Genomic DNA, 20,015 nt, shown 5'->3' with positions numbered 1-20,015 from the left:
CTTCTGTTCCCTCAGATAGTCCCATTCAGTGGGTCTGGGAGGGGATGTTTTTAACAAGATCCTCCTGGATGCTTCTGATCATCAGAGAAGTTTGGGAATGCTCATATTTTTAGTGTTTTTCAATTTGTGGTCACCAATCCATTTGTGGATCATGAATCAATTGGCAACAGCATTTTTAAAAATTAAAATAATAAAATAAAATAGATTAGAGTAATTCATGTGTAGGAAATATTTTGTGACGTTTTTGTTTCATTAATGTTGGGATGTGTTGTATATGTGGGGGGTGCGTGAGGTTAGGGAGACTGAGAGAGAGAACTGAGTCATGCTCCTTACCGCGGTATTCCCTCCTTACCACAGGTTACTGTCAAAAAGATTGAAAAGCACTGTCATGCCTTGTTACATGTGAGTCTTGCCATCACATCACCAGGCAGACAGTGAAGGTAGGAGAAAGACTGGGAGGAGCAGGTATTCACCTAAGGTGCCACAGTCAGTGGGTAGCAGGGCTCGGGCTGCAACACAAAGCCTGCATCTTCTAGGCTGAAGGTCAGTACTGTCCTTGTCACACAGACAGAGTGTGGACAGCAAGGCCAAAGGGCCCCTGGTGAACCCAGGGGATGGGGAGTCATCAGAGTTGGTTGTGTTGTGACCAACATCACACTTCACCCAGGCCTACCTCACATTCCAGATGCCACCAAGGCAAATTTGTGAGTCGGGTTGTCTCCCCTGAGAAGCCATTCGTGCACCTCTGAGGTGGCATTAAGGGAGCACTCTGATTCTAGCAAGCCAGGAGGCCATGACAAATTGGATGAAGGAGAGGCTGAATTATTTTGTGTGCAGGTCTGGTGAGTGACATAAAAAATAGGCTCCAGCCAGGATTTTGTGTCTCTCTTTAACCCAGTAGGTTCCCTATTCCTTGTTTCCAGTTACTTGTCATCTCATGGGTGGCTGACACAGAACTGGCCCCTGACAAGATTAACTCTTGTCTCACTGCTTCATCACTGTTGGGTAAAACACCAGGGGTGAACTCTGTCCAGCCCACCAGCTCCTTAGCTATGTGACCTTGGGCAAGTACTTCCCCTCCTGGCTCCATTGTCCTCATCTGTGAGATCTGCTGCTTACTGGCTCACCTTCAAGGAGCCAAAGCCCCTTCATGCTCTGACTTCCCTCCTGACCATAATCTACTGGTAAATTTGCCAAGCCATTCAGAGAGTTGCTTCATGGACTTCAGTACTATGGAGGAAACACACACCATGCCTGCCTAATCCTCCCAAACATTTTAGTAAGACTAGTGTGTGCCAGTTTGGCTTCCAGAGATTTCTCTGCTGGGGCCCACCACATCTACCACTCAGCATCACACTGTTCCCACCTGAGCATTTTTGCTTCTGCCTGTCTAATCCTACCATTCCTTCAAATCTTCCTCCTACAGGGAGCCACCCCTAATTATCCCAGTGCTCTCTGAACCCTCCCTTCTCACTGGACAACCACAGAACATACCCTGGTACTATATGGGTTGGCTCTCTATTTTCTGAGTCTTCTCTCCCTGGCTGTGTTCTAAGCATGTTCAGGACAGGAAGTCCATTTTGAATGTTTCATATTCTACTACTATGTCAAGAAAAGATTCATTGCTGGTAGGTCAGTACCATGTTCTATACCATAGGTTCAAAACTCTAGACACCCTACACAATATCCACACATAAATCCTTCTAAGGAGCCCTGACTTCACCACTGTCCCCAGCAAATCACTGACACAGCTACATGATCTAAACATAACCCCCACCATCCCTCTCTACCACCCCTACTCCCCCACCCCTGTTCCCCTGACCACCGCTACTTCCTGTCCACCAGTCCTACTCCCCTCCTCCTCCTCCATCAGCCCATGTCCCCCCTTATCCCTGTTACCCTAACCCCACTACCCCAGAGACTGTAGCTCACAGAGAGTAACTCAAGGTCAACAGCACTAATGCTGCAGTCCTGAAGGAATGTGGTCCTAATGAAGATCTTTTTGGCATTGGGGTTAAACCAAGTTTTACATATTTGATAGAGCAGATATAAGGTAATGGGTTTCATTCTGACAACCAAACCCAGAAGCCACAAAAGTTTCGGTAGAGAAGTGTTCTGGGAGGGGACTTCCACAGAGAGGGGTTCTAATTTTGTCTCCCCTGGGCTCCCTTGTTTGATTCCTGCTATGCCCACTGCACCCTGCCACTGGGACTACAGGACAGCCCCCAGTATGGGTTAGCCATTTTTTTCTCAGCTTGCCTGAAGCAACTAGTATTAAAACCAAAAAAGTACTAAATCCTAACACTGAACAGAAATGGGAAAATACAGATAAAATGCACACACACACACAGACTTAAAACTAATTATTTTCCCAAAACATGGGTTTCTGCTTTTTAGGTAGATTTTCTAGTCCCAAGGAGATAGATTCCAAACCCAGCGGTCTTCCCTCCCAGCCACTCTTCCACCCACCTTGTCCTCCCCACCCCCTACCCCAACTCCCGTCTCCAACTGCCCCATATGTTTATGGCCTCGGGAGCAGCCAGCCCTCTAACCAGTGTCCCATACAAGTGTCCCCACACAGTGCCATGTGTTCAGCTTTTCTTGTTGGAAACTGTCTAGAGATACCTCCTCCCACCCTCCAGCTGCTCCCACTCTCCTCAGTCTAGCTGAGCTAATCTCCTGGCCACTCCAGAGCTGAAAGCTCCCCTCATTCCAGACCCAAGCCATGGCCTCTGCCAGGCAGGAGCCATCCTCTAGCCAGAATGCCCTTCTTCCCTCCTTATGCTTCTGGATGCCCTTGCTGGGCAAAGACAATCAGTCTGTGAAAAGCTTTAGCATGTACACACACCCATTCAACAACCAAGCAAGGCCTAGAGCCCTCTGTGCACCAGACGCTGTTTTCTGTTACACTGATGTCAGACAGACAAGTTCCAGCCTGGACAACTTACAGTCAAGGGCAGGACAGAGCACAGTACACAAACCTCATGCTCTGGCAGGGGTCTTGCAGTGATTTGCCCAGTCCCCCCTTCATCCTGTTCCCCATCCCCCAGCCAGCTGAGCCATGGGAAGGGTCAAGGGCAGGGTTTATTAGCATCAGGGAGAGAAGTTTAGGAGCACATAGCCTTCCCTGATGAAACAAAAAGAAAGGATAGACTCAAGCTTGGATTCTCCCCACCTCTGGGCCCCTCCCTATCCTGCTGTGGGGAGAGGCTTTTGTGCATCCCCAGCGGGTTCAGCTTGTCCACTCTGGGACACAGGCCAACTGCAACAATTACAGCTTCACACGATGCAGTCAGATGCACTCTCTCCTCCCCCTTCTCTCCCACCCCTCCTCCCTGTCTCCTACACACACACACACACACACACACACACACACACACACTTTCCCTGGTGTCATACCTCAGGTTTCTATTAGATCTCTCACTAAACTTAGCAGTCTGAGACCCCCTGAGAAGCCAAGAGGGAGCTTAGACACAGTGAGAAGACAAAGTGCATACTTTAATTCTAGAATGGCAAGGTAATCAGGGCCGTGTGTGTGTGCACACGTGTGTGTGTCAGATCTAGGAAGGCACTAGCAGCTGTGTGACTGCCCAACACTCAGGAGTAAGCTGACTTTCTTCTGGGAGTACCAGGGAGGGCCCTACAAGGCCCACCAAATTCAAATGCAATGTAACTGCCCCCACCCAGGTCTGCCATCGCCTCAGGCCTCCACGGGTACAACGGAATGCTGGTCGGACTACTGATCGCTGTGTTCTCTGAGAAGTTAGACTATTACTGGTGGCTTCTGTTTCCTGTGACCTTCACAGCCATGACCTGGTGAGGTGCCTCCTTCTTTCTGCTCACAGACCCCCAGGGCCCCGTGGTGCTTGCATCTTACACTGGACGGGGACATGTGCCCTCCTGGAGCCTAGCGTCTTCAGTCAGGCTGGCTCTGACACGTGGCCACAAGACATGGTGGCGTGGCCACAAGACACGGTGAAAATCCATCAGTTTGATTGCAACACAACAGATCATTTTTTATTTTGGAATAACGGGGACCCTTTAGAGCAACAGTGACCACAGGTGTTTCATTGTTCTAATATTCTTCCTTGAATGTTAGGTTTAATAACAAAAGGTAACATTTATTGAATATTTCCTGCAAGACAAGCCCTGTGCTCAGCCAGGTAGGGTTATTTTTGTCCCCAGTTTACAGAAGAAAAGAACAAGTCATGAAGAGGTTAAGTAACTTGCTCCAGGCCATACTTTTACAAAATTTTTGATGATGAACCCAGAGTCTGCAACTATTAAACTCCAGGCTACATGGGAATTATCTAAACTGTGGCCTGACCAAGATGGAAAAGCTAAAAACTCACTTGTGATAGAATCAGAACTCTCTTGGAGAAGAATGTCTATAGTGAAAGCATAGGATCTTTGAACAAGAAACATCAGTTGAGATCTTGCTGTACAATCACTTCATTCTGCAAAGGAATAAAAAAGTCAAGAGAAAGGGTCTTGGGAACAAATATTTGTTGAGATGAGGGGTGTGCTGTGGCTCAGCTCACCTGGATCTTGGGCAGGTCTTTGCTACCTGATGCTATCATTCTTATGCATGCTGTCACCAAAGAGCAGGAGCCCAAGGTGACCCATGTCCTCCAGTCTGTGCCCCACAGCTTTGAGACATGCTAACTCATTTTCAACACCTCTAAGAAGTACATATCTTTCTTAGATTTCTGGAGTCACTAAAACAGTTAGTTTAAGTACTAATTTATTGTTTCAGTTTATTACTTTTTAGCAGTGCTTGTAAATAAATTACTACATTAAGCATTTTGGGAAATTTATGTTTCTTCTCAGGGTTTCTGTGTCTCTGAATACACTGGGACAAAAACTATAGCAGTCATTTCTATGGGGATTTCCTCAATGCCTTGCACCTGCCCCCATGTAAGGCATAGGAGACCCTGTCTTCATTTGCATACATTTGGTTTATAACAACAGATTAAGCCTCTCATGTCAAGATTTGATAACTGCTTTGAAGAAAGCAAAACAGAGCAAGTGGGACAGAGAGGGATTCCAGATGTGAGTGGTCAGGGAAGGCCACTTTCAGGAAGGAGTATTCATGCTTTCCCTTAAATGATAAAAGGCACTTGCCATCTGAAGATCTAGTGAAGGATGTTGCAGACAGCGGTGGTGGCATGTGCAGACCCCAGCTGGAGGAGTGCCCCATGTTCAGGAAACAAGACCAGCGGGGGCTTACGCCCAGTGAATGAAGGAGGAATGGAGGAGGTGAAGGCAGAAGTAAATGAGGGCTAGACCCCGTTTGCTTTGAGGATCCAGTAGGCTTTTGTATTTTTATTACAACTGTGATGGGAAGCAGTTAAAGGGTTTTAAGCAGAGATGTGATAGGATATGGTTTAAATTTAAACAAATTGCTCTGCTTGCCTTGTGGAGAATGGATTTTAACTGGAGCAAGAGCGGATGCTGGAAGCAGAGTCCGGAACCCACAGAGAGATGAGAGGGGTCTGGACAAGGGTGATACACAGGAAGGTGGTTGGGTTTAGGATGTATTTTAAGGAAGGTAAAGGCAACAAGACTCTCTGGGAGGCTGTGGAGTTTGGGGGGTGGGGAAGAAAAGAGGATTCAGTACACTCCTATAGTTTGCCTGAGCACCTGGATTGATGGACAAGACTAAGAGAAAAACAGGTTGGTGGTAGGAGACAAGGTGTAAATCAAGAGTTCTGACAGACATATTAGGCTACAGACTTCCAAGTAGACATGTTGACAAGGTAACTGGATGTACAAATCCAGAACTTTGATATGGTCAAGATTTGGAGGGCAGAAGTATACAGAAGACATTTTGTCCATGGGTCTAAAAGATATCACCCAGAAAAAGAAGATGAAGAGAAGACCCAAGGCTGAACCATAGGATATTCCAGTATCTAGATGACTGGGAGAAGAGAGAAAGAACCACAAAGAAGTGACAAGGAGCAGCTGGAGAAGTAGGAAGAAAGCTAAGAAACGGCAGTGTCATGGTAGCCCTGACAGAAAATATTTCTATCCAGTTGGAGCATCCGATTATCAAATGAAGGGAGCAGGGAATGGCCATAGATTTGGTAGGATAGATGTCGTTAGTGAACTGGACAAGAGCCACTTGCATGGCATGGAGAGAACACACACCTGATTGGAGTGGATTTAGGAAAGAAAGGGAGTGGAAAGATTGACCATAGCAATCTGTTGAGGAATATTTGTTATGAACAAGGGCAGGGAAGTGGGGCAAAATAGCCAGAGGGAACATCGGATTAGAGGAGGAGGGTGTTAATAGGAAGAAGATACTAAAGCATTTTGTAAACTTATGAGAGTGTTCCAGAGATAAAGGAGAGACTGCACCTGCAGGAGAGAGAGGAGAGAATTGCAAGAGTGAAGTCTTTGAGACAGATTGGATCTTGAAGCACAAGAGTAAGAATTGGCCCAATAAAGAAAGAGGAATACTTTCATTATGTGACAAAGGCAGAGAGGAAGACTATGTAGGAGCTGGGCAATTGGAGTGTAGAGCTTACGGTTGGGAAAATGAAGCATTTCTCATCTTGTCATTTCTATTCTTTTATTCTCAACAAGTTGGAGAGTTAATTTGCATGGACTGTGTAGTAGGGTTTTCAGGCAGTCATAAATGCCCATTGGAGACTCAAGGTCATGAATTAAAGGTAGACCAGTCAGCCAGATCATGTGATTTCATGTTTTGTCCCAATAGCTCTTTGAGTGTGGAAGATGTAGGGTGTTAAGTGTCTACGGTGGCTTGTCCTTTCAAGGAAACTAAAGTTCAGGGAGATCATTACCTAAGGCTGCTCACTCAGCCTATAAATGTAGGAGTTAGGATTTGCACCCAGCTCCATCTGCTTCCAACATGCCTGCTTCTCCCAAGGAAGAGGCCGAGAAAAGAGAGGACACAAACAACTGAAGGTTTCATCTTCATGTGGTGGCTTCCAGAGTAGCTCAAAGCACTTCAGTTGAATCAAGCCCACACATTACCTTTGTGCCATAGCAGCTGCCTCCTCCAAGACCAGGCTTCTAAAATGTTATCACAGTGCAGGAGAGTAGCTGTTGTACATCCTGATGATTCAAGGGCAATACACATTATTTTCTAAGGATTATGTTTTGTTTAATTTTCTTGGTTTAAGAAACAAGCAAATATTTAAATTATAAAGTTTTATATTCAAGTATTATATTTGCTATTCAAGTATAATTTATAATATATTCAAGTATATTTATACTTTAAAAATGCATCTCTCAAAGATTCACCTTAAATGGAACACCTTATCCCCAGTCCCAGATAAATGGACCACTAGAGTCTCAAAGGAGCCAGGAATGGCTGGGCCAAGGACAGGGGGGCACCATGGACAGAGCTGACGAGACAAGATGGTGTAGACCTAAGGATGAGCACAGATTAACCCTTTGTCTTGCTCATCTTCAGCCCAGTTCTTTCCAGTGCCTTGAATTCCATCTTCAGCAAGTGGGACCTTCCTGTCTTCACGCTGCCCTTCAACATTGCTATGACCCTGTACCTGGCAGCCACCGGCCACTACAACCTCTTCTTCCCCACAACACTGGTGGAGCCTGTGTCTTCAGTGCCCAATATCACCTGGACAGAGATGGAGATGCCCTTGGTAAGTTACCCAATGGCAGATGAGTGGGGACCCCTGCTTATACCACACACCTTCTTGATAACTGGTTTGTGGATTATCCAGGCTCTCAGCTTCTCCAGATGCATCTCCACCAGATGATGGTCATAGTAGAGAACAGGACAGAGAAAAAGGCTGCTGTGCTTTCAACAAACCCTCATTGAAGGTCTGATATGTACCAGGCACTTTATCAGACACTAGGAATACACGGGGAATAAAAGGACAACAACTTCTCTGCCCTTTTGAAGTGTACTCTCTGTACAGGGAAACAGACAGTAAATAAGTGCATAGGTCAGTACCAAGTTAATTATACAGAATGGTAGGGTTCAGGGAAAAATACTCAATAAGATGGATGGTTGGGTGAAGGGGCCAGATACTAAAACAAATGTTTTAAATTAGGGTTTTAAAGGTCTTATCAAGAGAAGGTAGGGATGAATTTTCATGTACTTTCCATATCAGTGACTCTCAAGCAGGGGTGACTTTGCCCTCCTGGAGGGAGGAGGCAAAATTTAGACTGGGGGGAGGGGTGCTACTGGTATCAAAAGGTCAGGGATGCCACCAAACATGCTACTATTCACAAGACAGCCCTCCCCATAACCAAGAATTATCTAGCCCCAAATGTCAATAAATATCGAAGTTGAGAAACCCTGCTTCACATCCAACTATCACAAATGTACATATTCATTTATTCTACCAATCTCTAGACACTTGGGATAAAGGGATATAATAAAAACCTAACACAAGATTAAATAGACAGAATTGTAAAATTTGGCCTTGTTCATGAACAATAGAGAGAGCTAACAGCTAAGGCTACGGCAAGCTTATTACGTATCAGACACTGTTCCAAGCCCTTGACTTCTGGACTTAATTTAACCCTCCTAATAGCCCAATACTGTAAGTACTATCATCATTCCCATTCACAGATGAGAAAACTAAGGCACAGAGAAGGTTAGCTGCCCAAGCTCAAACTGCTGCTAGTGCCTGAATATAAAACCCAGGCAGCCTGATGTAGAGCCCAGACTTTGACCCATCACCCACTTAGTCCCAGGTGAGACAGACACCCTCATCTGGAACAACCACAGTGCGGTGAAACCTGCTTCTCAATGCAGTCCACCCCTCATTAGGTACCGTGAAGTATTAGAGAGCTCTTTACCTTCCTCAGAAATCTGTCCCCCTCCATCTTTCACCCACTCGTTCTAACTCGGCTGTTTAGAGTAATTCAGAATATTATTTCTATGATTGCCTTTTGAATACTTGCACATAGAACCTACATCCTCAGTATTGTTTATGTAGTCTGCTTTCCCAGCCCTCACCACCCAGCTGAGCCCATCATCAAGATGGGCTGCTGGGGGCTCAGCTCCAGGGCCACCACTCGTGGGTGGGGAGGACAGTTCAGGGGTTTCAGGGTCAGCCACACTTGGACCTGAAGCTATCAGAAAAGGAAAGTCTTCCCTGCCCCTAGTGCAAATGCTAACTATGCAAAACCTTTTTGAATATTTTGTCTTTTCAAAGTTTTGTGTGGGGCAGGGGCTGGAGGGGCATCAGAGTCAGGGTTAGGATCTAAATCCAAGAGAATGGAAAAGACATAACCCTGCATTGGAGGGAAAGCCCACTGTCTCAAGTGGAAAATGGCAGGGGCAGGAGCAGGGACAAAGCTCTAACTCTGAGGGGACTGTCAGTGATCATCAGCTGGCAGTTAGGCACATTGCTATAAGGGCACAGACCTGCTGTCCCTGAGCCCTACCCATGAGGCAGAGTCCCAGTAACAGCCTCGGGGGCATGGGCATTGCCCATGGAGCCTCCCACCCTCCCCACTGAGGGGCACAGGATGGAGACGGCCACCTGCCACCTGCGAGAGATGCCTCTCATTCATCTTCAAAGTGAACAGAAAGTGGCAGCATGCAAATCCATATACCCTGAGGCACCAGCTCACCCACCACACCACTACTTTCACAGTGGGCTCCTTCTCCTCCACACCATCCAGGTCCCAACTCCCCTTCCCTCCTTGTCTTTTAAACAATGATGAGAATGACTTCCTTTTTGTTTAACTGGCCTTTCTTGTTACTAGAGGATTGTCGAGAGTAGGCAGTAGGAAGGATGCAGGGGCTCAGTACATTTCCATGCACACCCGACTGCCCTTCACACCTTCACCCCAGGGTGTTGGAGAGCAGGTGGAAGGGAGGGGTGCCACCCCAGGGCCACAGTTCACCAAGCTAAAATATGGATCCCTGCAGAGGAAGGTGCTTTCTGAGCCCAGACTCTGTTCTGAGGCTACTTGTCCCTCATTCTTCTCATTCTTGACTGCTTGGGCTTCAAATCTGTGTTCCCAGACAGCAAGGGGGAAGTTGGAACCCCCTTTGCATCCTGCATGCCTCAGACTTTGGGAAGTCATGGAATATTTATTGAGTAGATTTTCAGCCAGTACCCCACACTTAAGCTGAGTTCCCTGAACTGGCAGAAAGCATTCTCAGTGTTCCTTTAAATAAGATGCACACCCCCATCATTCCTGGCATGAGGCTCTAGGCTCTGGCCCAGACGGTGCTTGGTAATTGAAAGGCCACCCATCCAGAGACCAGGATGGGCAAAGCTTAAAAAGCTCTGTGGGACTCCTCAAACACTGTTCTCTAAAGAAATCAGACTGACTCCAGAATTAAATCAGGTTGTTAAAAAGTACAAAATTTCACCCAAAGGGAGATGTGCAATTAATTTCCAACATCTACAGCAGGTCATGTATAACTAACTCAGTGGTCCCCAAACTCAGTTGCACTTGGGAATCTCCTGAGGCCCTGGTCATGCCCCATACCAGTTAAATTACAATGTCTAAGGAGGAGCCAGTCATCAATTTTTTTTTTTCTAGGATTTCCAATGTACAGCAAAGTTTGGAAACTGCTGAGCTAATCAATACATATTTATTAAGCACCTATTATGTACCCAGCCATCAAGGAGCCTGGCCCTCAAAGAGATCACATGACATTATAATAGAGCAAAGACAGCAGAATTTTAAAGGTGGGAGATTATCTGCTATGGCAGCCTTCTCATGTTACAGAGAAGGGCACCAGAGCCCAGCATGAGGAAGTGTCATACCCACCATCATTCCATGAGCTTGTGCAAAACTCCCCTGAAAGCTGGAGCCCTCAGCTCCCAGGCCAATACTCTTCCCTAGCCTGCCAATCTCCCTCCTCTCCTTCAGGCCCTCCTCTGTCAGATGTAGATGGTTCAGCTTGGGCAGAAAAAGGGCCATCTGACTCCCAAATTAGCCATCTACAATTACAACACCCTCAAATGACTCTCAAACTCGGGGATGTTTGGCTTTATTCTGTTTTCCAATGGTATACATATTATCTTTCTACAAATGCTAAGTGATCCTCGAGCAGGAGAAATTCCACCTCCTTCCCAGAGCCCCATAATACCCTAGGTAGCTCTGAATGTGCAGCAACCACCTCTAGACTAGGGGTCAAGCTCAGAGGCTCTAGCCTGGCCTTAGCCACCAATGATCTGGGTGACCTTTGATGAAATCAATCATCAAAATGGCCTAGAATATTTCCAATATTCCTGGAATACCTGTAGGATGTCAGAAGGTCTGGTGGAAATCCCCTAGTGCCCTGAAACTTCCAATGGCATTCGCAGGAGAGGGTGCCCTCTGGTTCCCTCAAAGCAGAAGCCATGTGTCTTTCAGAAGCACCTGTGTTGGGAGGGTTTTGCACGGGGGATGCCAGATGCCTCCTAGGTGGTGGAGTGAGGAGCTATTTGTTCCAGCTCATGTCCTTCCTCCCAAGTTCTCTTCCACGCTAGAGGGCACCGCCATCCTCCCGTTCCAACCCATTACCCCCACCAGGAATGGCTTTGTCCTGACCCTAAGGCCTGCTCTTTTCATTATGTGCCCACACTCCAGTGACCCCAGATTCTGTTGACTTTGCAGCTGCTACAAGCCATCCCCATTGGGGTTGGCCAGGTGTATGGCTGTGACAATCCCTGGACAGGCGGCATGTTCCTGGTGGCTCTCTTCATCTCCTCGCCACTCATCTGCCTGCATGCAGCCATTGGCTCAATTGTGGGGATGCTAGCAGGTAGGACAGGGTCCCCTCTCTGCAGGGAGGACCTTGGAATAATTTTCCTGAGGTCATTCCATCCCTGCACAGGGCAAATAATCTAGACTTGTTATCTTCACTGGTGTTTTTGAACATTGTCAGGGGAGAGACTTATTTTTCCCTTTCTTGATTTTCCAAAGTGAGCAGACTGCCTCAGCAGGATATGTGGGGAGAGGCAAGGGGCTGAAGACCTCATTGGCTACCTGAGCCCCTGGGAGCTGAGGGGTGGAAGGAAAGGGAGGGTCACTCAGAGGCCTGGAGAGCAGTAACAGACCGAGGAGTATAAATGACCCAGTGCTTTGAAGTTTGGAGTAAACTAAAAGAAAACAATTTCTCAAAAACTGTATTCCTATTTGACAAATGTGATTTAATATTTCTGCATGTAGGCATATGTATGTACATGCATTTATATATGTAAATATGCACAGTAGAGCCAGAAATTGGAGTCGGGCACATAGGACTAGGATCCTGTTGACTCATTCCAATGTTTTTCAGAAACATCTTGGAAGCAGAACTTTAAAAAAATAATTTAAAAATAATTTTGAATTTATCAAAAAATTATAAAAGTAAAAATGGTACATGAAGCACCCATAAATTCTTTGCCTGATTCACCTATTGTTCACATCCTGTACTTCTATTTGTCTATCTCTATACATCTGTATGTGTATATACATACTTTTCCTCAACCATTTGAAGCAGACCTTTTTCACTTGAAAAGTTTCTTGATAAAAATGCAGCTACTCAGGCCAAAGGTGTGGAGAATACCTAGAATCCCAACGCCTTGACCTCCTCTCACCCTGAAAGTAGTCACACCTCTGTGTGAAATCTTCAAGCCCCAGTTTGGGAACCACTGCTGTCCTCTTGTTGCTGGTGCCTGAAGACCAGATGCCATTTCTAGAGGCTCTTTTGATGGGATGGAGGAGGAGTGTGGGGAGGGGATAGCAGGAGTGAGGCCATCCTGAGAGCTGGCACCAGCCACGAGGTGGCCTTTGTGTGGGGACCCAGAACTGGCCAGAAACGTCACACCTTGTTCCACAGCCCTGACGGTGGCCACGCCCTTCGAGACCATCTACATGGGCCTCTGGAGCTACAACTGTGTCCTCTCCTGCATCGCCATAGGGGGCATGTTCTACGCCCTCACCTGGCAGACGCACCTGCTGGCCCTCGTCTGTGGTGGGTATTTGGGGAAGCTGACCACCAGGTCACTCTGCAGTTCCTTCCTTCCCTCCCTACTTGATTATGCAAAACCCATGAGGAACATTAATCGGAACTTGGTAGCAGTTCTAGAAGGACCTGTGGCTTGGGTCCCAATGGGGGACTTGAGGTTCCTCCTCTGTGAAATGGAGTCACAACCATGCTTACTGTTTTTTATTTACACAGTGTTGTAAGTTTCCAAGGAGATCACACATGCATTTCCTCAGGTGCTAGTGGCAGTGTTCTGGTATAATAACTTCATCCCACAACCTTTTAGAGAACACCATGTAGTGCCATGCCCTAGGCTATGCATGGAAGATACAGTGGTGACCACATTGTCATGAAGCCACATCTAGAGGAAGAGCAGTTATCACACAATCATTAAGGCTGTGATGTCTGAAAAGATTATTACAAAGACCCAGTGAGATGACATACCTGGGAACACTGAGCTGTCAGAAGATCACAACATGGGAGCTTGATTTTCATGGAGTAAGTAGTGCACTGTCCCAAGGGAAATGGGTGCGGGCGCTCTCAAAGCTGCACCCCAGCGCCACATACAAACTCAGTCCTCCCAGATCACTACCAGGCATAGATTGTCAGCCCATTGTACACCCTGGTACCCAGAAGGTTTAATGAACTTAATCTAGAACACAGCTATTGAGGGCAGAAGCAAGATTCAAACCCCAGCCTCATCTTTCCCCCAGTTTTCCTGCCCTGGAGTTACTTACATTCTCTGGAAACAGCAGGACTTTAATAAGCAAAACTGGAGACAAGTAAAGGGCAGAATAACATTCAGAAGAACTTTTTCCCCATTCATATATGGAGACTGTAAATGACTTCCATGTATGTCTCTTGTATTCCCCTCAGCAGCCAGCAAGGAGACAGTAGGCTCGGTAAATATCTGTCAAGTCAGAAGTGCCAGATATTTTGAAGCTAATACTGTAACTGCCTTTGGTCTTTGGAGAAGTGGCACATTCCTGTGGCTAGAACCATCTGGGAAGGCTTTGCAGGGAGGACGGGGTTTATCTCAACGCTTCCAGGATGGGAATTGGGTAGGTAGGGACAGGGGGAGAAGGTGTTCTGGACAGAGGAACAGAAAGAGCAAAAATGCAGGGGCATAAGAAACTTATCCAGAAGCACAAGGGCGTGGTTTAGCTCCCCTACCTGTCCTGGGGGCCACAGCCTACAGTGAACCCCAAAGCCTGGATCCTAGGGACAAGCTCACAGACCAGTAAGGTCCAGTTCTGGTGAGGCTTGGTGCGGGTCCAGCAAGTTCTATCAGGGCCGCTCAGAATCTTGGATGGGAGGAGCCTTGTTGGGGGTTCATATAGTCTGACCACTCATTCCTAAGACAGATAATAATCCAGCCACACATCCCCAAGGTCAGCGTGGACAAGCAAAAAATGCTTACTGACCCCTGACTGTATGCAAGGCCACCATGGAAGTGTGGAGGAGATAGAAGGCTTTAATCTCTGCCCTCAGAACACAGTCTGGTGGGAGATTGGCCACACCTACCTGCAAAAAAAAAAAAAAAAAAAGCTACCATAATAATGTCAGGCAAATATGCCAGATGTCAGGATGTGGTGAGACACCAAGGCTGCTGGAGACAGTATAGGGCCCCCTGCCCTTGGGAAGAGGTGGGGGAAAACCCTGGGAAGCTGACTCCATGGTCCTTGTTTTTCCACAGCCCTGTTCTGTGCATACATGGGAGCAGCCCTGTCCAACATAATGTCTGTGGTAAGTTTGGATTCTCCTGAACATGCCTGTCCCAGCCAGGGCTTTAGGACATTTACAGTTTGTGAAAGAATCCTGAATGCATTCTGGTAGCTTGTATCCACACAATGCCTTTGTCAAGGTTTATCCAGGACAAATGTCCAGAGAAGGACTGGAAATTGCATATATGTGCCTCTGAGGTGTGTTGGAGGTGGCTGTGTGTGTGCACAAAAGAGTGGTATAACCAGTAGTGGAGAACCTAGATGGACAGATGGAGGTACTTGTGTGTGGCTGGATGTGGGAAGTCGTACCTAGGCTGATTTTCAACTCCATCATTAAAAGATTCTGATTGTGCCCAAAGGTACCAATATCTCAGATTCCTAGACCAAACTAACCTTATCTTATGAACCTAAAAACCGATGTCATCAATAGGGAAGGATCCCCATCCTCAGCTGCTACCACAGCCTTCTCTCCCAGGGTCCCTGGAGCCTAGGACCATTTTCAGACCCCAATGCTTTTGCTTCCAGATTGGTGTGCCGTCAGGCACCTGGGCCTTCTGCCTCTCCACCCTCATCTTCCTGCTCCTGACAACCAACAACCCTGCCATCTATAAGCTCCCACTCAGCAAAGTCACCTACCCAGAGGCCAACCGCATCTACTACCTGACAGTGAAGAACATTGAAGAAGAGAAGTCCCCCAGCGGTGACTAGCCCATTTCTAGGCTGAAATGCTCTTTGCCTGGACCTGGTGTCTGCTCCCTGTGGTCTCAACTCTGGGTCAATCAGCAGCAGCACTCACCTTCTGTGCCTCTCCTTGCACCTGTGTAACCAAACACACCTGTACCTCCCTTATCCTGATGGCTGATTTTTCTCTCTCTGCACAGATCACCATAACTATCCATGTGTGACATTAGAGAATGTTGGTATGAGCTTGCTGGAGTTAGAAGTAAGACATGTGCTTTAAATGTCATTGTCTTAAAGCAAAAACGTTTCTATTTAGTCTTTTGGGAAGATGATTACAAGATGATCTTCTTGGCATGTTTAAATAATAGATGCTGTAAAATTGAACTTGCTGAGTGGTTCCTAGGCACATACAGAAACAGAGTGTGTGGAAATTCAGGGGATATGCACAAAGAGTTGAAGGTGCCTTAGTGCACTTAGCTAGTGGTTGATGGGCACACCCAGCTTTACAAAAAAGAGGAATTTCACACTGATAGACTGTTAAAGTCAAAAGAGATCATTAGGGAATTGGGAGTGTCTAAATAGGATATTTCAAACATTCATTGGTCAGAGGAGAGGGCAAGATGATATCTAATAGCAGGAAGCAATTAATAAAGATTAGAATCCCATATATGAGTTTTATTATGGAGGATAAAATTATGAAGGATAAGCATTTCTCAGTATAAGTCAAACCAGCAACTTTGAGTAGAGATCTCAATTGAGAAAAGTATCTGAGTTCAATGTGTGAAAATCTGGGGAAATTTATTTCATTTTCCCATTTGCTTATGGGTGTTGGAAGCTTTATCAAGTCTGTGATACTTAAAACAAATGGTTAGCCTGAGTAGGACCAACAAGTATCCATGAATTTCATACTTTAACTTCCCAATTACAGCCATTAGCTTACATTCAGTCTTTATATGTAGATCAGGGCTCAGCAAACTTTTTCTGGAAAGGGTCAAATAGTAAATATTTTTTATTCTGTCTATAGAAAGACTCACTTGTGTCATTATAGCATGAAACAGTCTTGGACAACATATAAATGAATGAACATGGTTGTATTCCAAGAAGACTCTATTAAACAAACAAACTAGTTTGGACCCAAAAGCTGAACTTAGCCAGTGCCTGACATGGATGTTCACCATAATAATGGTTAGGAGCTTGTGGGCAGCAGGCCCATAGGACATCACCAAATTCTTTACAACAGACAGCCACATAACCATTTATATGCTGGGTGATACTGGAAGCTTTTTAGGAAAGTGAGATTACTATGACCAGAATCTGGAAGATCTGAGGCTCTTTGATAGACCCCAGGCACTAGGGGCTACAGTTTTAAACAGGCTCTCCTTCCACGGAAATGTCTGGGAGCCACCCCTAAGCTTCCCCCTCCTCCATTCCCTCACTCTGTTTCCACCTCTGCCAACAGGCATACCACCATGAGAGAGGGGGAGAAACCTGACCTTTAGTACAGGAGTTTCCAGCAGGAAGAGCAGGGAGGCTCCTAGAATCCCAAGCTTGGAGGGGAGTAGTGGTAAGGGCCAGAGGGTCCTGCCATTCTGAGATGCATGAACCCCTCTGTACAAAGGATGGGGGCTTCAGTTCCCTGCCAGGCTTCCTGGCAGGGCTAAATTACCCAAAAGGGAGGGGAGAGCCACCCCCAAAACATTCTAACAAGAGATAACAGAACCAGTTGACCTGTTCATTCATTATGGACAATTGCACCTGGAAACCTACTTTCCTTTCCTTTAAGCCCAGGAGACTCTCCACCCCAAGAACTGGATCTGATGGGAGCTGTGTTTAAACTGTACTTTGTATTGGATTTCCAGGACAGGAAAACTATTTGGGGGTGTATGTATGTATGTGTGTGTGTACTTGGACAAGAGTGTCTCTTGTCCGTTTCTTTCTCACCCCACGTCTCTGTCATTAACAAGGTCCACTTCAGTTACAGGTATTGGGGTTTTTTTTCCTCCCAAGTTCCCACTTTCACCCCTGTAGAAATTAAATGTTAACTGCATTGCCAGCTGTCAAATTCAATGAAGAAACATGGATAAAAGCTAAGTGGTTCAGAAAAAGGAAAAAGTATGTTCAGCAAAAACCATAGGGCCTCAGAAATTCTATAATACACTATAATAAAGATGGCCAGATATGTAGGTAGAAATAGGAAAACACCTACTAATTTAAAATAAGAAAGAACTGTCTGGATGAAGTATTGTGAATCACTGAATTCTTGCCAAGAGATGTTGTCCAGGAGTGATGAAATGTTTTCAAAAGACATCTTTTGGGATTAAGAGGCAGAAAATCGATGGTATTTCCCAAATGTGGTCAAACAGGCTCCTCCTGGAGCAGAACAAATCTTATTAAGCCAGCCTGGTGGGCAGATGCTTTGTGTCTCTCATGAACATGGAGAAGGGTGGGGCAGAAATGAGAATTCCCCATCCCTCTAAGAAAAGTCAGCCCTATGCAGGTCCTGCGCGTGGCCCATAAACAGATGCCCAGATGTCCTCTGAAGTAGCCCAAATAGTGATAGGGGGGTTGGAGAACTCCCTGCAGTGACCTTGTCCTGACTTCACCAGCTCCTTCCCATCCCACTGCCCCCCTGGATGAGTAGGGGCAGGAGCCTTAACAGCAGAGACACTACCACCAACATGAGGTTGCACAGGAGCGAGCCACCAGGAGAGGAGAAGAGATTTGGGGTACACATCCCAGCTGCTTTGCTGCTATCATCCTAAGCTCCAAGCAGCAGCTCTTGGGTGCACAAATGGTAGTTGGACGTAAATATGGCTGAACATAAATAGGCATTAAAAAGAGAAGGAATGTATGTTGGGCATCAGGGGATAGTAGAGGAGGTGCTGTCCTAACCTGTCCCAATCACCCCCCCCCCGTCTCCACTATTCCCTCCTCAGACCTTCGCATCTCCTCCCTCTGACCTCATCATCCCCACCCCCTTTCCAGTCTCCTCTACTCCTCATGGAAAAGCTCCACTGTCTGCCATGAAACAGTGTCGTTCTGCTATATTTTTAAATGATCAATCTCAGCTCATCTTTCAGTCTTGTCTATGATAACTGATATAGCCAAGTTCCATTGTCAACTTCTCTACGTCTTCTTGGTCAAAACTTCAGTTTGTTTGCTAAGAAATAATGCATCTTCTTTAGATTTAAACCAATGTTGCCATAGTGTTACTCATAATGTTCTCATACAGTAATTTCAATCCGTCCTGTATCTATGGCTCTCCTTTCTCTTTCCAGTCTTATGGAATTTTGCTCTCTTTTTTCCCTAATCAAGCATGTGAGGGGTTCATCCATTTTATTGTCTTTTTCAAAGAAGCAGTTTGAGATTCATTTGTCCTTTCTACAGTTTGGTTTGTTTTCTATTTTATTGATTTCTTTTTCCTGTTTTCCCATAATTTATTTAAATGTTCATTTTCTCCTAATGTTTTAAAATTGATGTGAAGTTTCTTCATTTTACATCTTTCTCCTTAGCAACAAAGGCATTTTAAGGCTATTAATTTCCCCCTGAGTACAACTATAGCTGTGTGATATAGGTTTTGGAATAAAGTATTCTACTTTAATCAGTTTTTAAATAGTTTGTAATTTTAGTTTTGATTTCTCTTTGGTCCAAAAATTATTTAATGTATTGCTTAATTTCTAGCACTTGGGATCTTTTGATATATTTTAATTTTGTATATCTAGTTTTATTAGATTATGCGCAGAGAGGATGGCCTGTAAAATCTCTATTTTAAAATTATATGAATCTCTGTTTGTAGCCAAGTACTTGATTGATTTTGGAGATAAAAAATGCAAATTTTTGATTTGAAGGAAATACATATTAAATTTATTTATTAATTGCATCATTCAGTTCTTCTATGTGCTTGTTTATTTTTTGTCTATAGGATCTTAATTCTGAAAAGAGTTTATTAAAATTCAACTATAATTGTATAGTTTCATGAAACTCTCTTTGCATTTTTATGACATTTGTCTCAAATATTTAGCAACTACCTTGTTTGGTGCCCAGTGACTATAACTGTCATTGATTTTTCATAAATGTTATCTTTTACTATTACATGCTACCTATTTCTATCCTCATTCATGCTTTTAACTTTATTCCAACCTGACATTAATGTTGCCATACCTATTTTCTTCCTAGTGTTTTCTTATCCCTTTGTTTCAACCTTCATCATTTTCTTTTAACTGTATTTCTTAAAAATAGCATTTAGCAAAGTTTTTGTATTTAACCTAATCTTAGTGTTTCTATAATTTAATAGGATAATTTAATCTCTTCCTATTTAGTGTAACCATCAATATGCTGGTTTTACTTCTTCCACCTTACTTTATTTTGTACCATTTATTTGTGATTACTGCTTTTGCTTTTTCATTTTCCTCATTTGGCAAGTTTGATCACGTTATTATCTTTTTCTTTCTTTCCTTTGTTCATTTGGAAGATCTACCATTCTTTTCCATTTCACTAGTCATTCTGCTTCTTTCCCAACACTCATGATCAAAAGTATATTTCTCTATTGTTATATAAAAACGAGATGCCAAATAGTTTACCCTGACAAGATTTCCCACTTCTCCAATGCTCCTTCCCCACTCTGAGGAACTAAAGCCCATATGCCACTTTCACTATTCTCCTCCCCTAAGCCCCCATTCTTACAATAC

General features: G+C 45.0%; 1 protein-coding gene across 1 annotated transcript in view; it reads left to right on the top strand.

Annotated features, from left to right (window-relative positions):
* The window catches only part of SLC14A2 (solute carrier family 14 member 2), a 444,882-nt gene that overhangs the window by 399,039 nt on the left and 25,828 nt on the right, over window positions 1-20,015 (top strand). The window contains exons 7-12 of the mRNA XM_049620168.1: window positions 3,688-3,816; window positions 7,442-7,634; window positions 11,569-11,716; window positions 12,776-12,910; window positions 14,619-14,668; window positions 15,172-15,346. Of these exons, the coding sequence (XP_049476125.1) occupies window positions 3,688-3,816; window positions 7,442-7,634; window positions 11,569-11,716; window positions 12,776-12,910; window positions 14,619-14,668; window positions 15,172-15,346 (830 nt within the window). The remainder of the gene's footprint in view (window positions 1-3,687; window positions 3,817-7,441; window positions 7,635-11,568; window positions 11,717-12,775; window positions 12,911-14,618; window positions 14,669-15,171; window positions 15,347-20,015) is intronic.

This window comes from Panthera uncia (assembly GCF_023721935.1).
Source record: "Panthera uncia isolate 11264 chromosome D3 unlocalized genomic scaffold, Puncia_PCG_1.0 HiC_scaffold_8, whole genome shotgun sequence".
Lineage (NCBI taxonomy): Eukaryota > Metazoa > Chordata > Mammalia > Carnivora > Felidae > Panthera > Panthera uncia.
The sequence above is the reverse complement of the archived record's forward strand: the minus strand, read 5'-3'. Positions and strand labels throughout refer to the sequence as shown.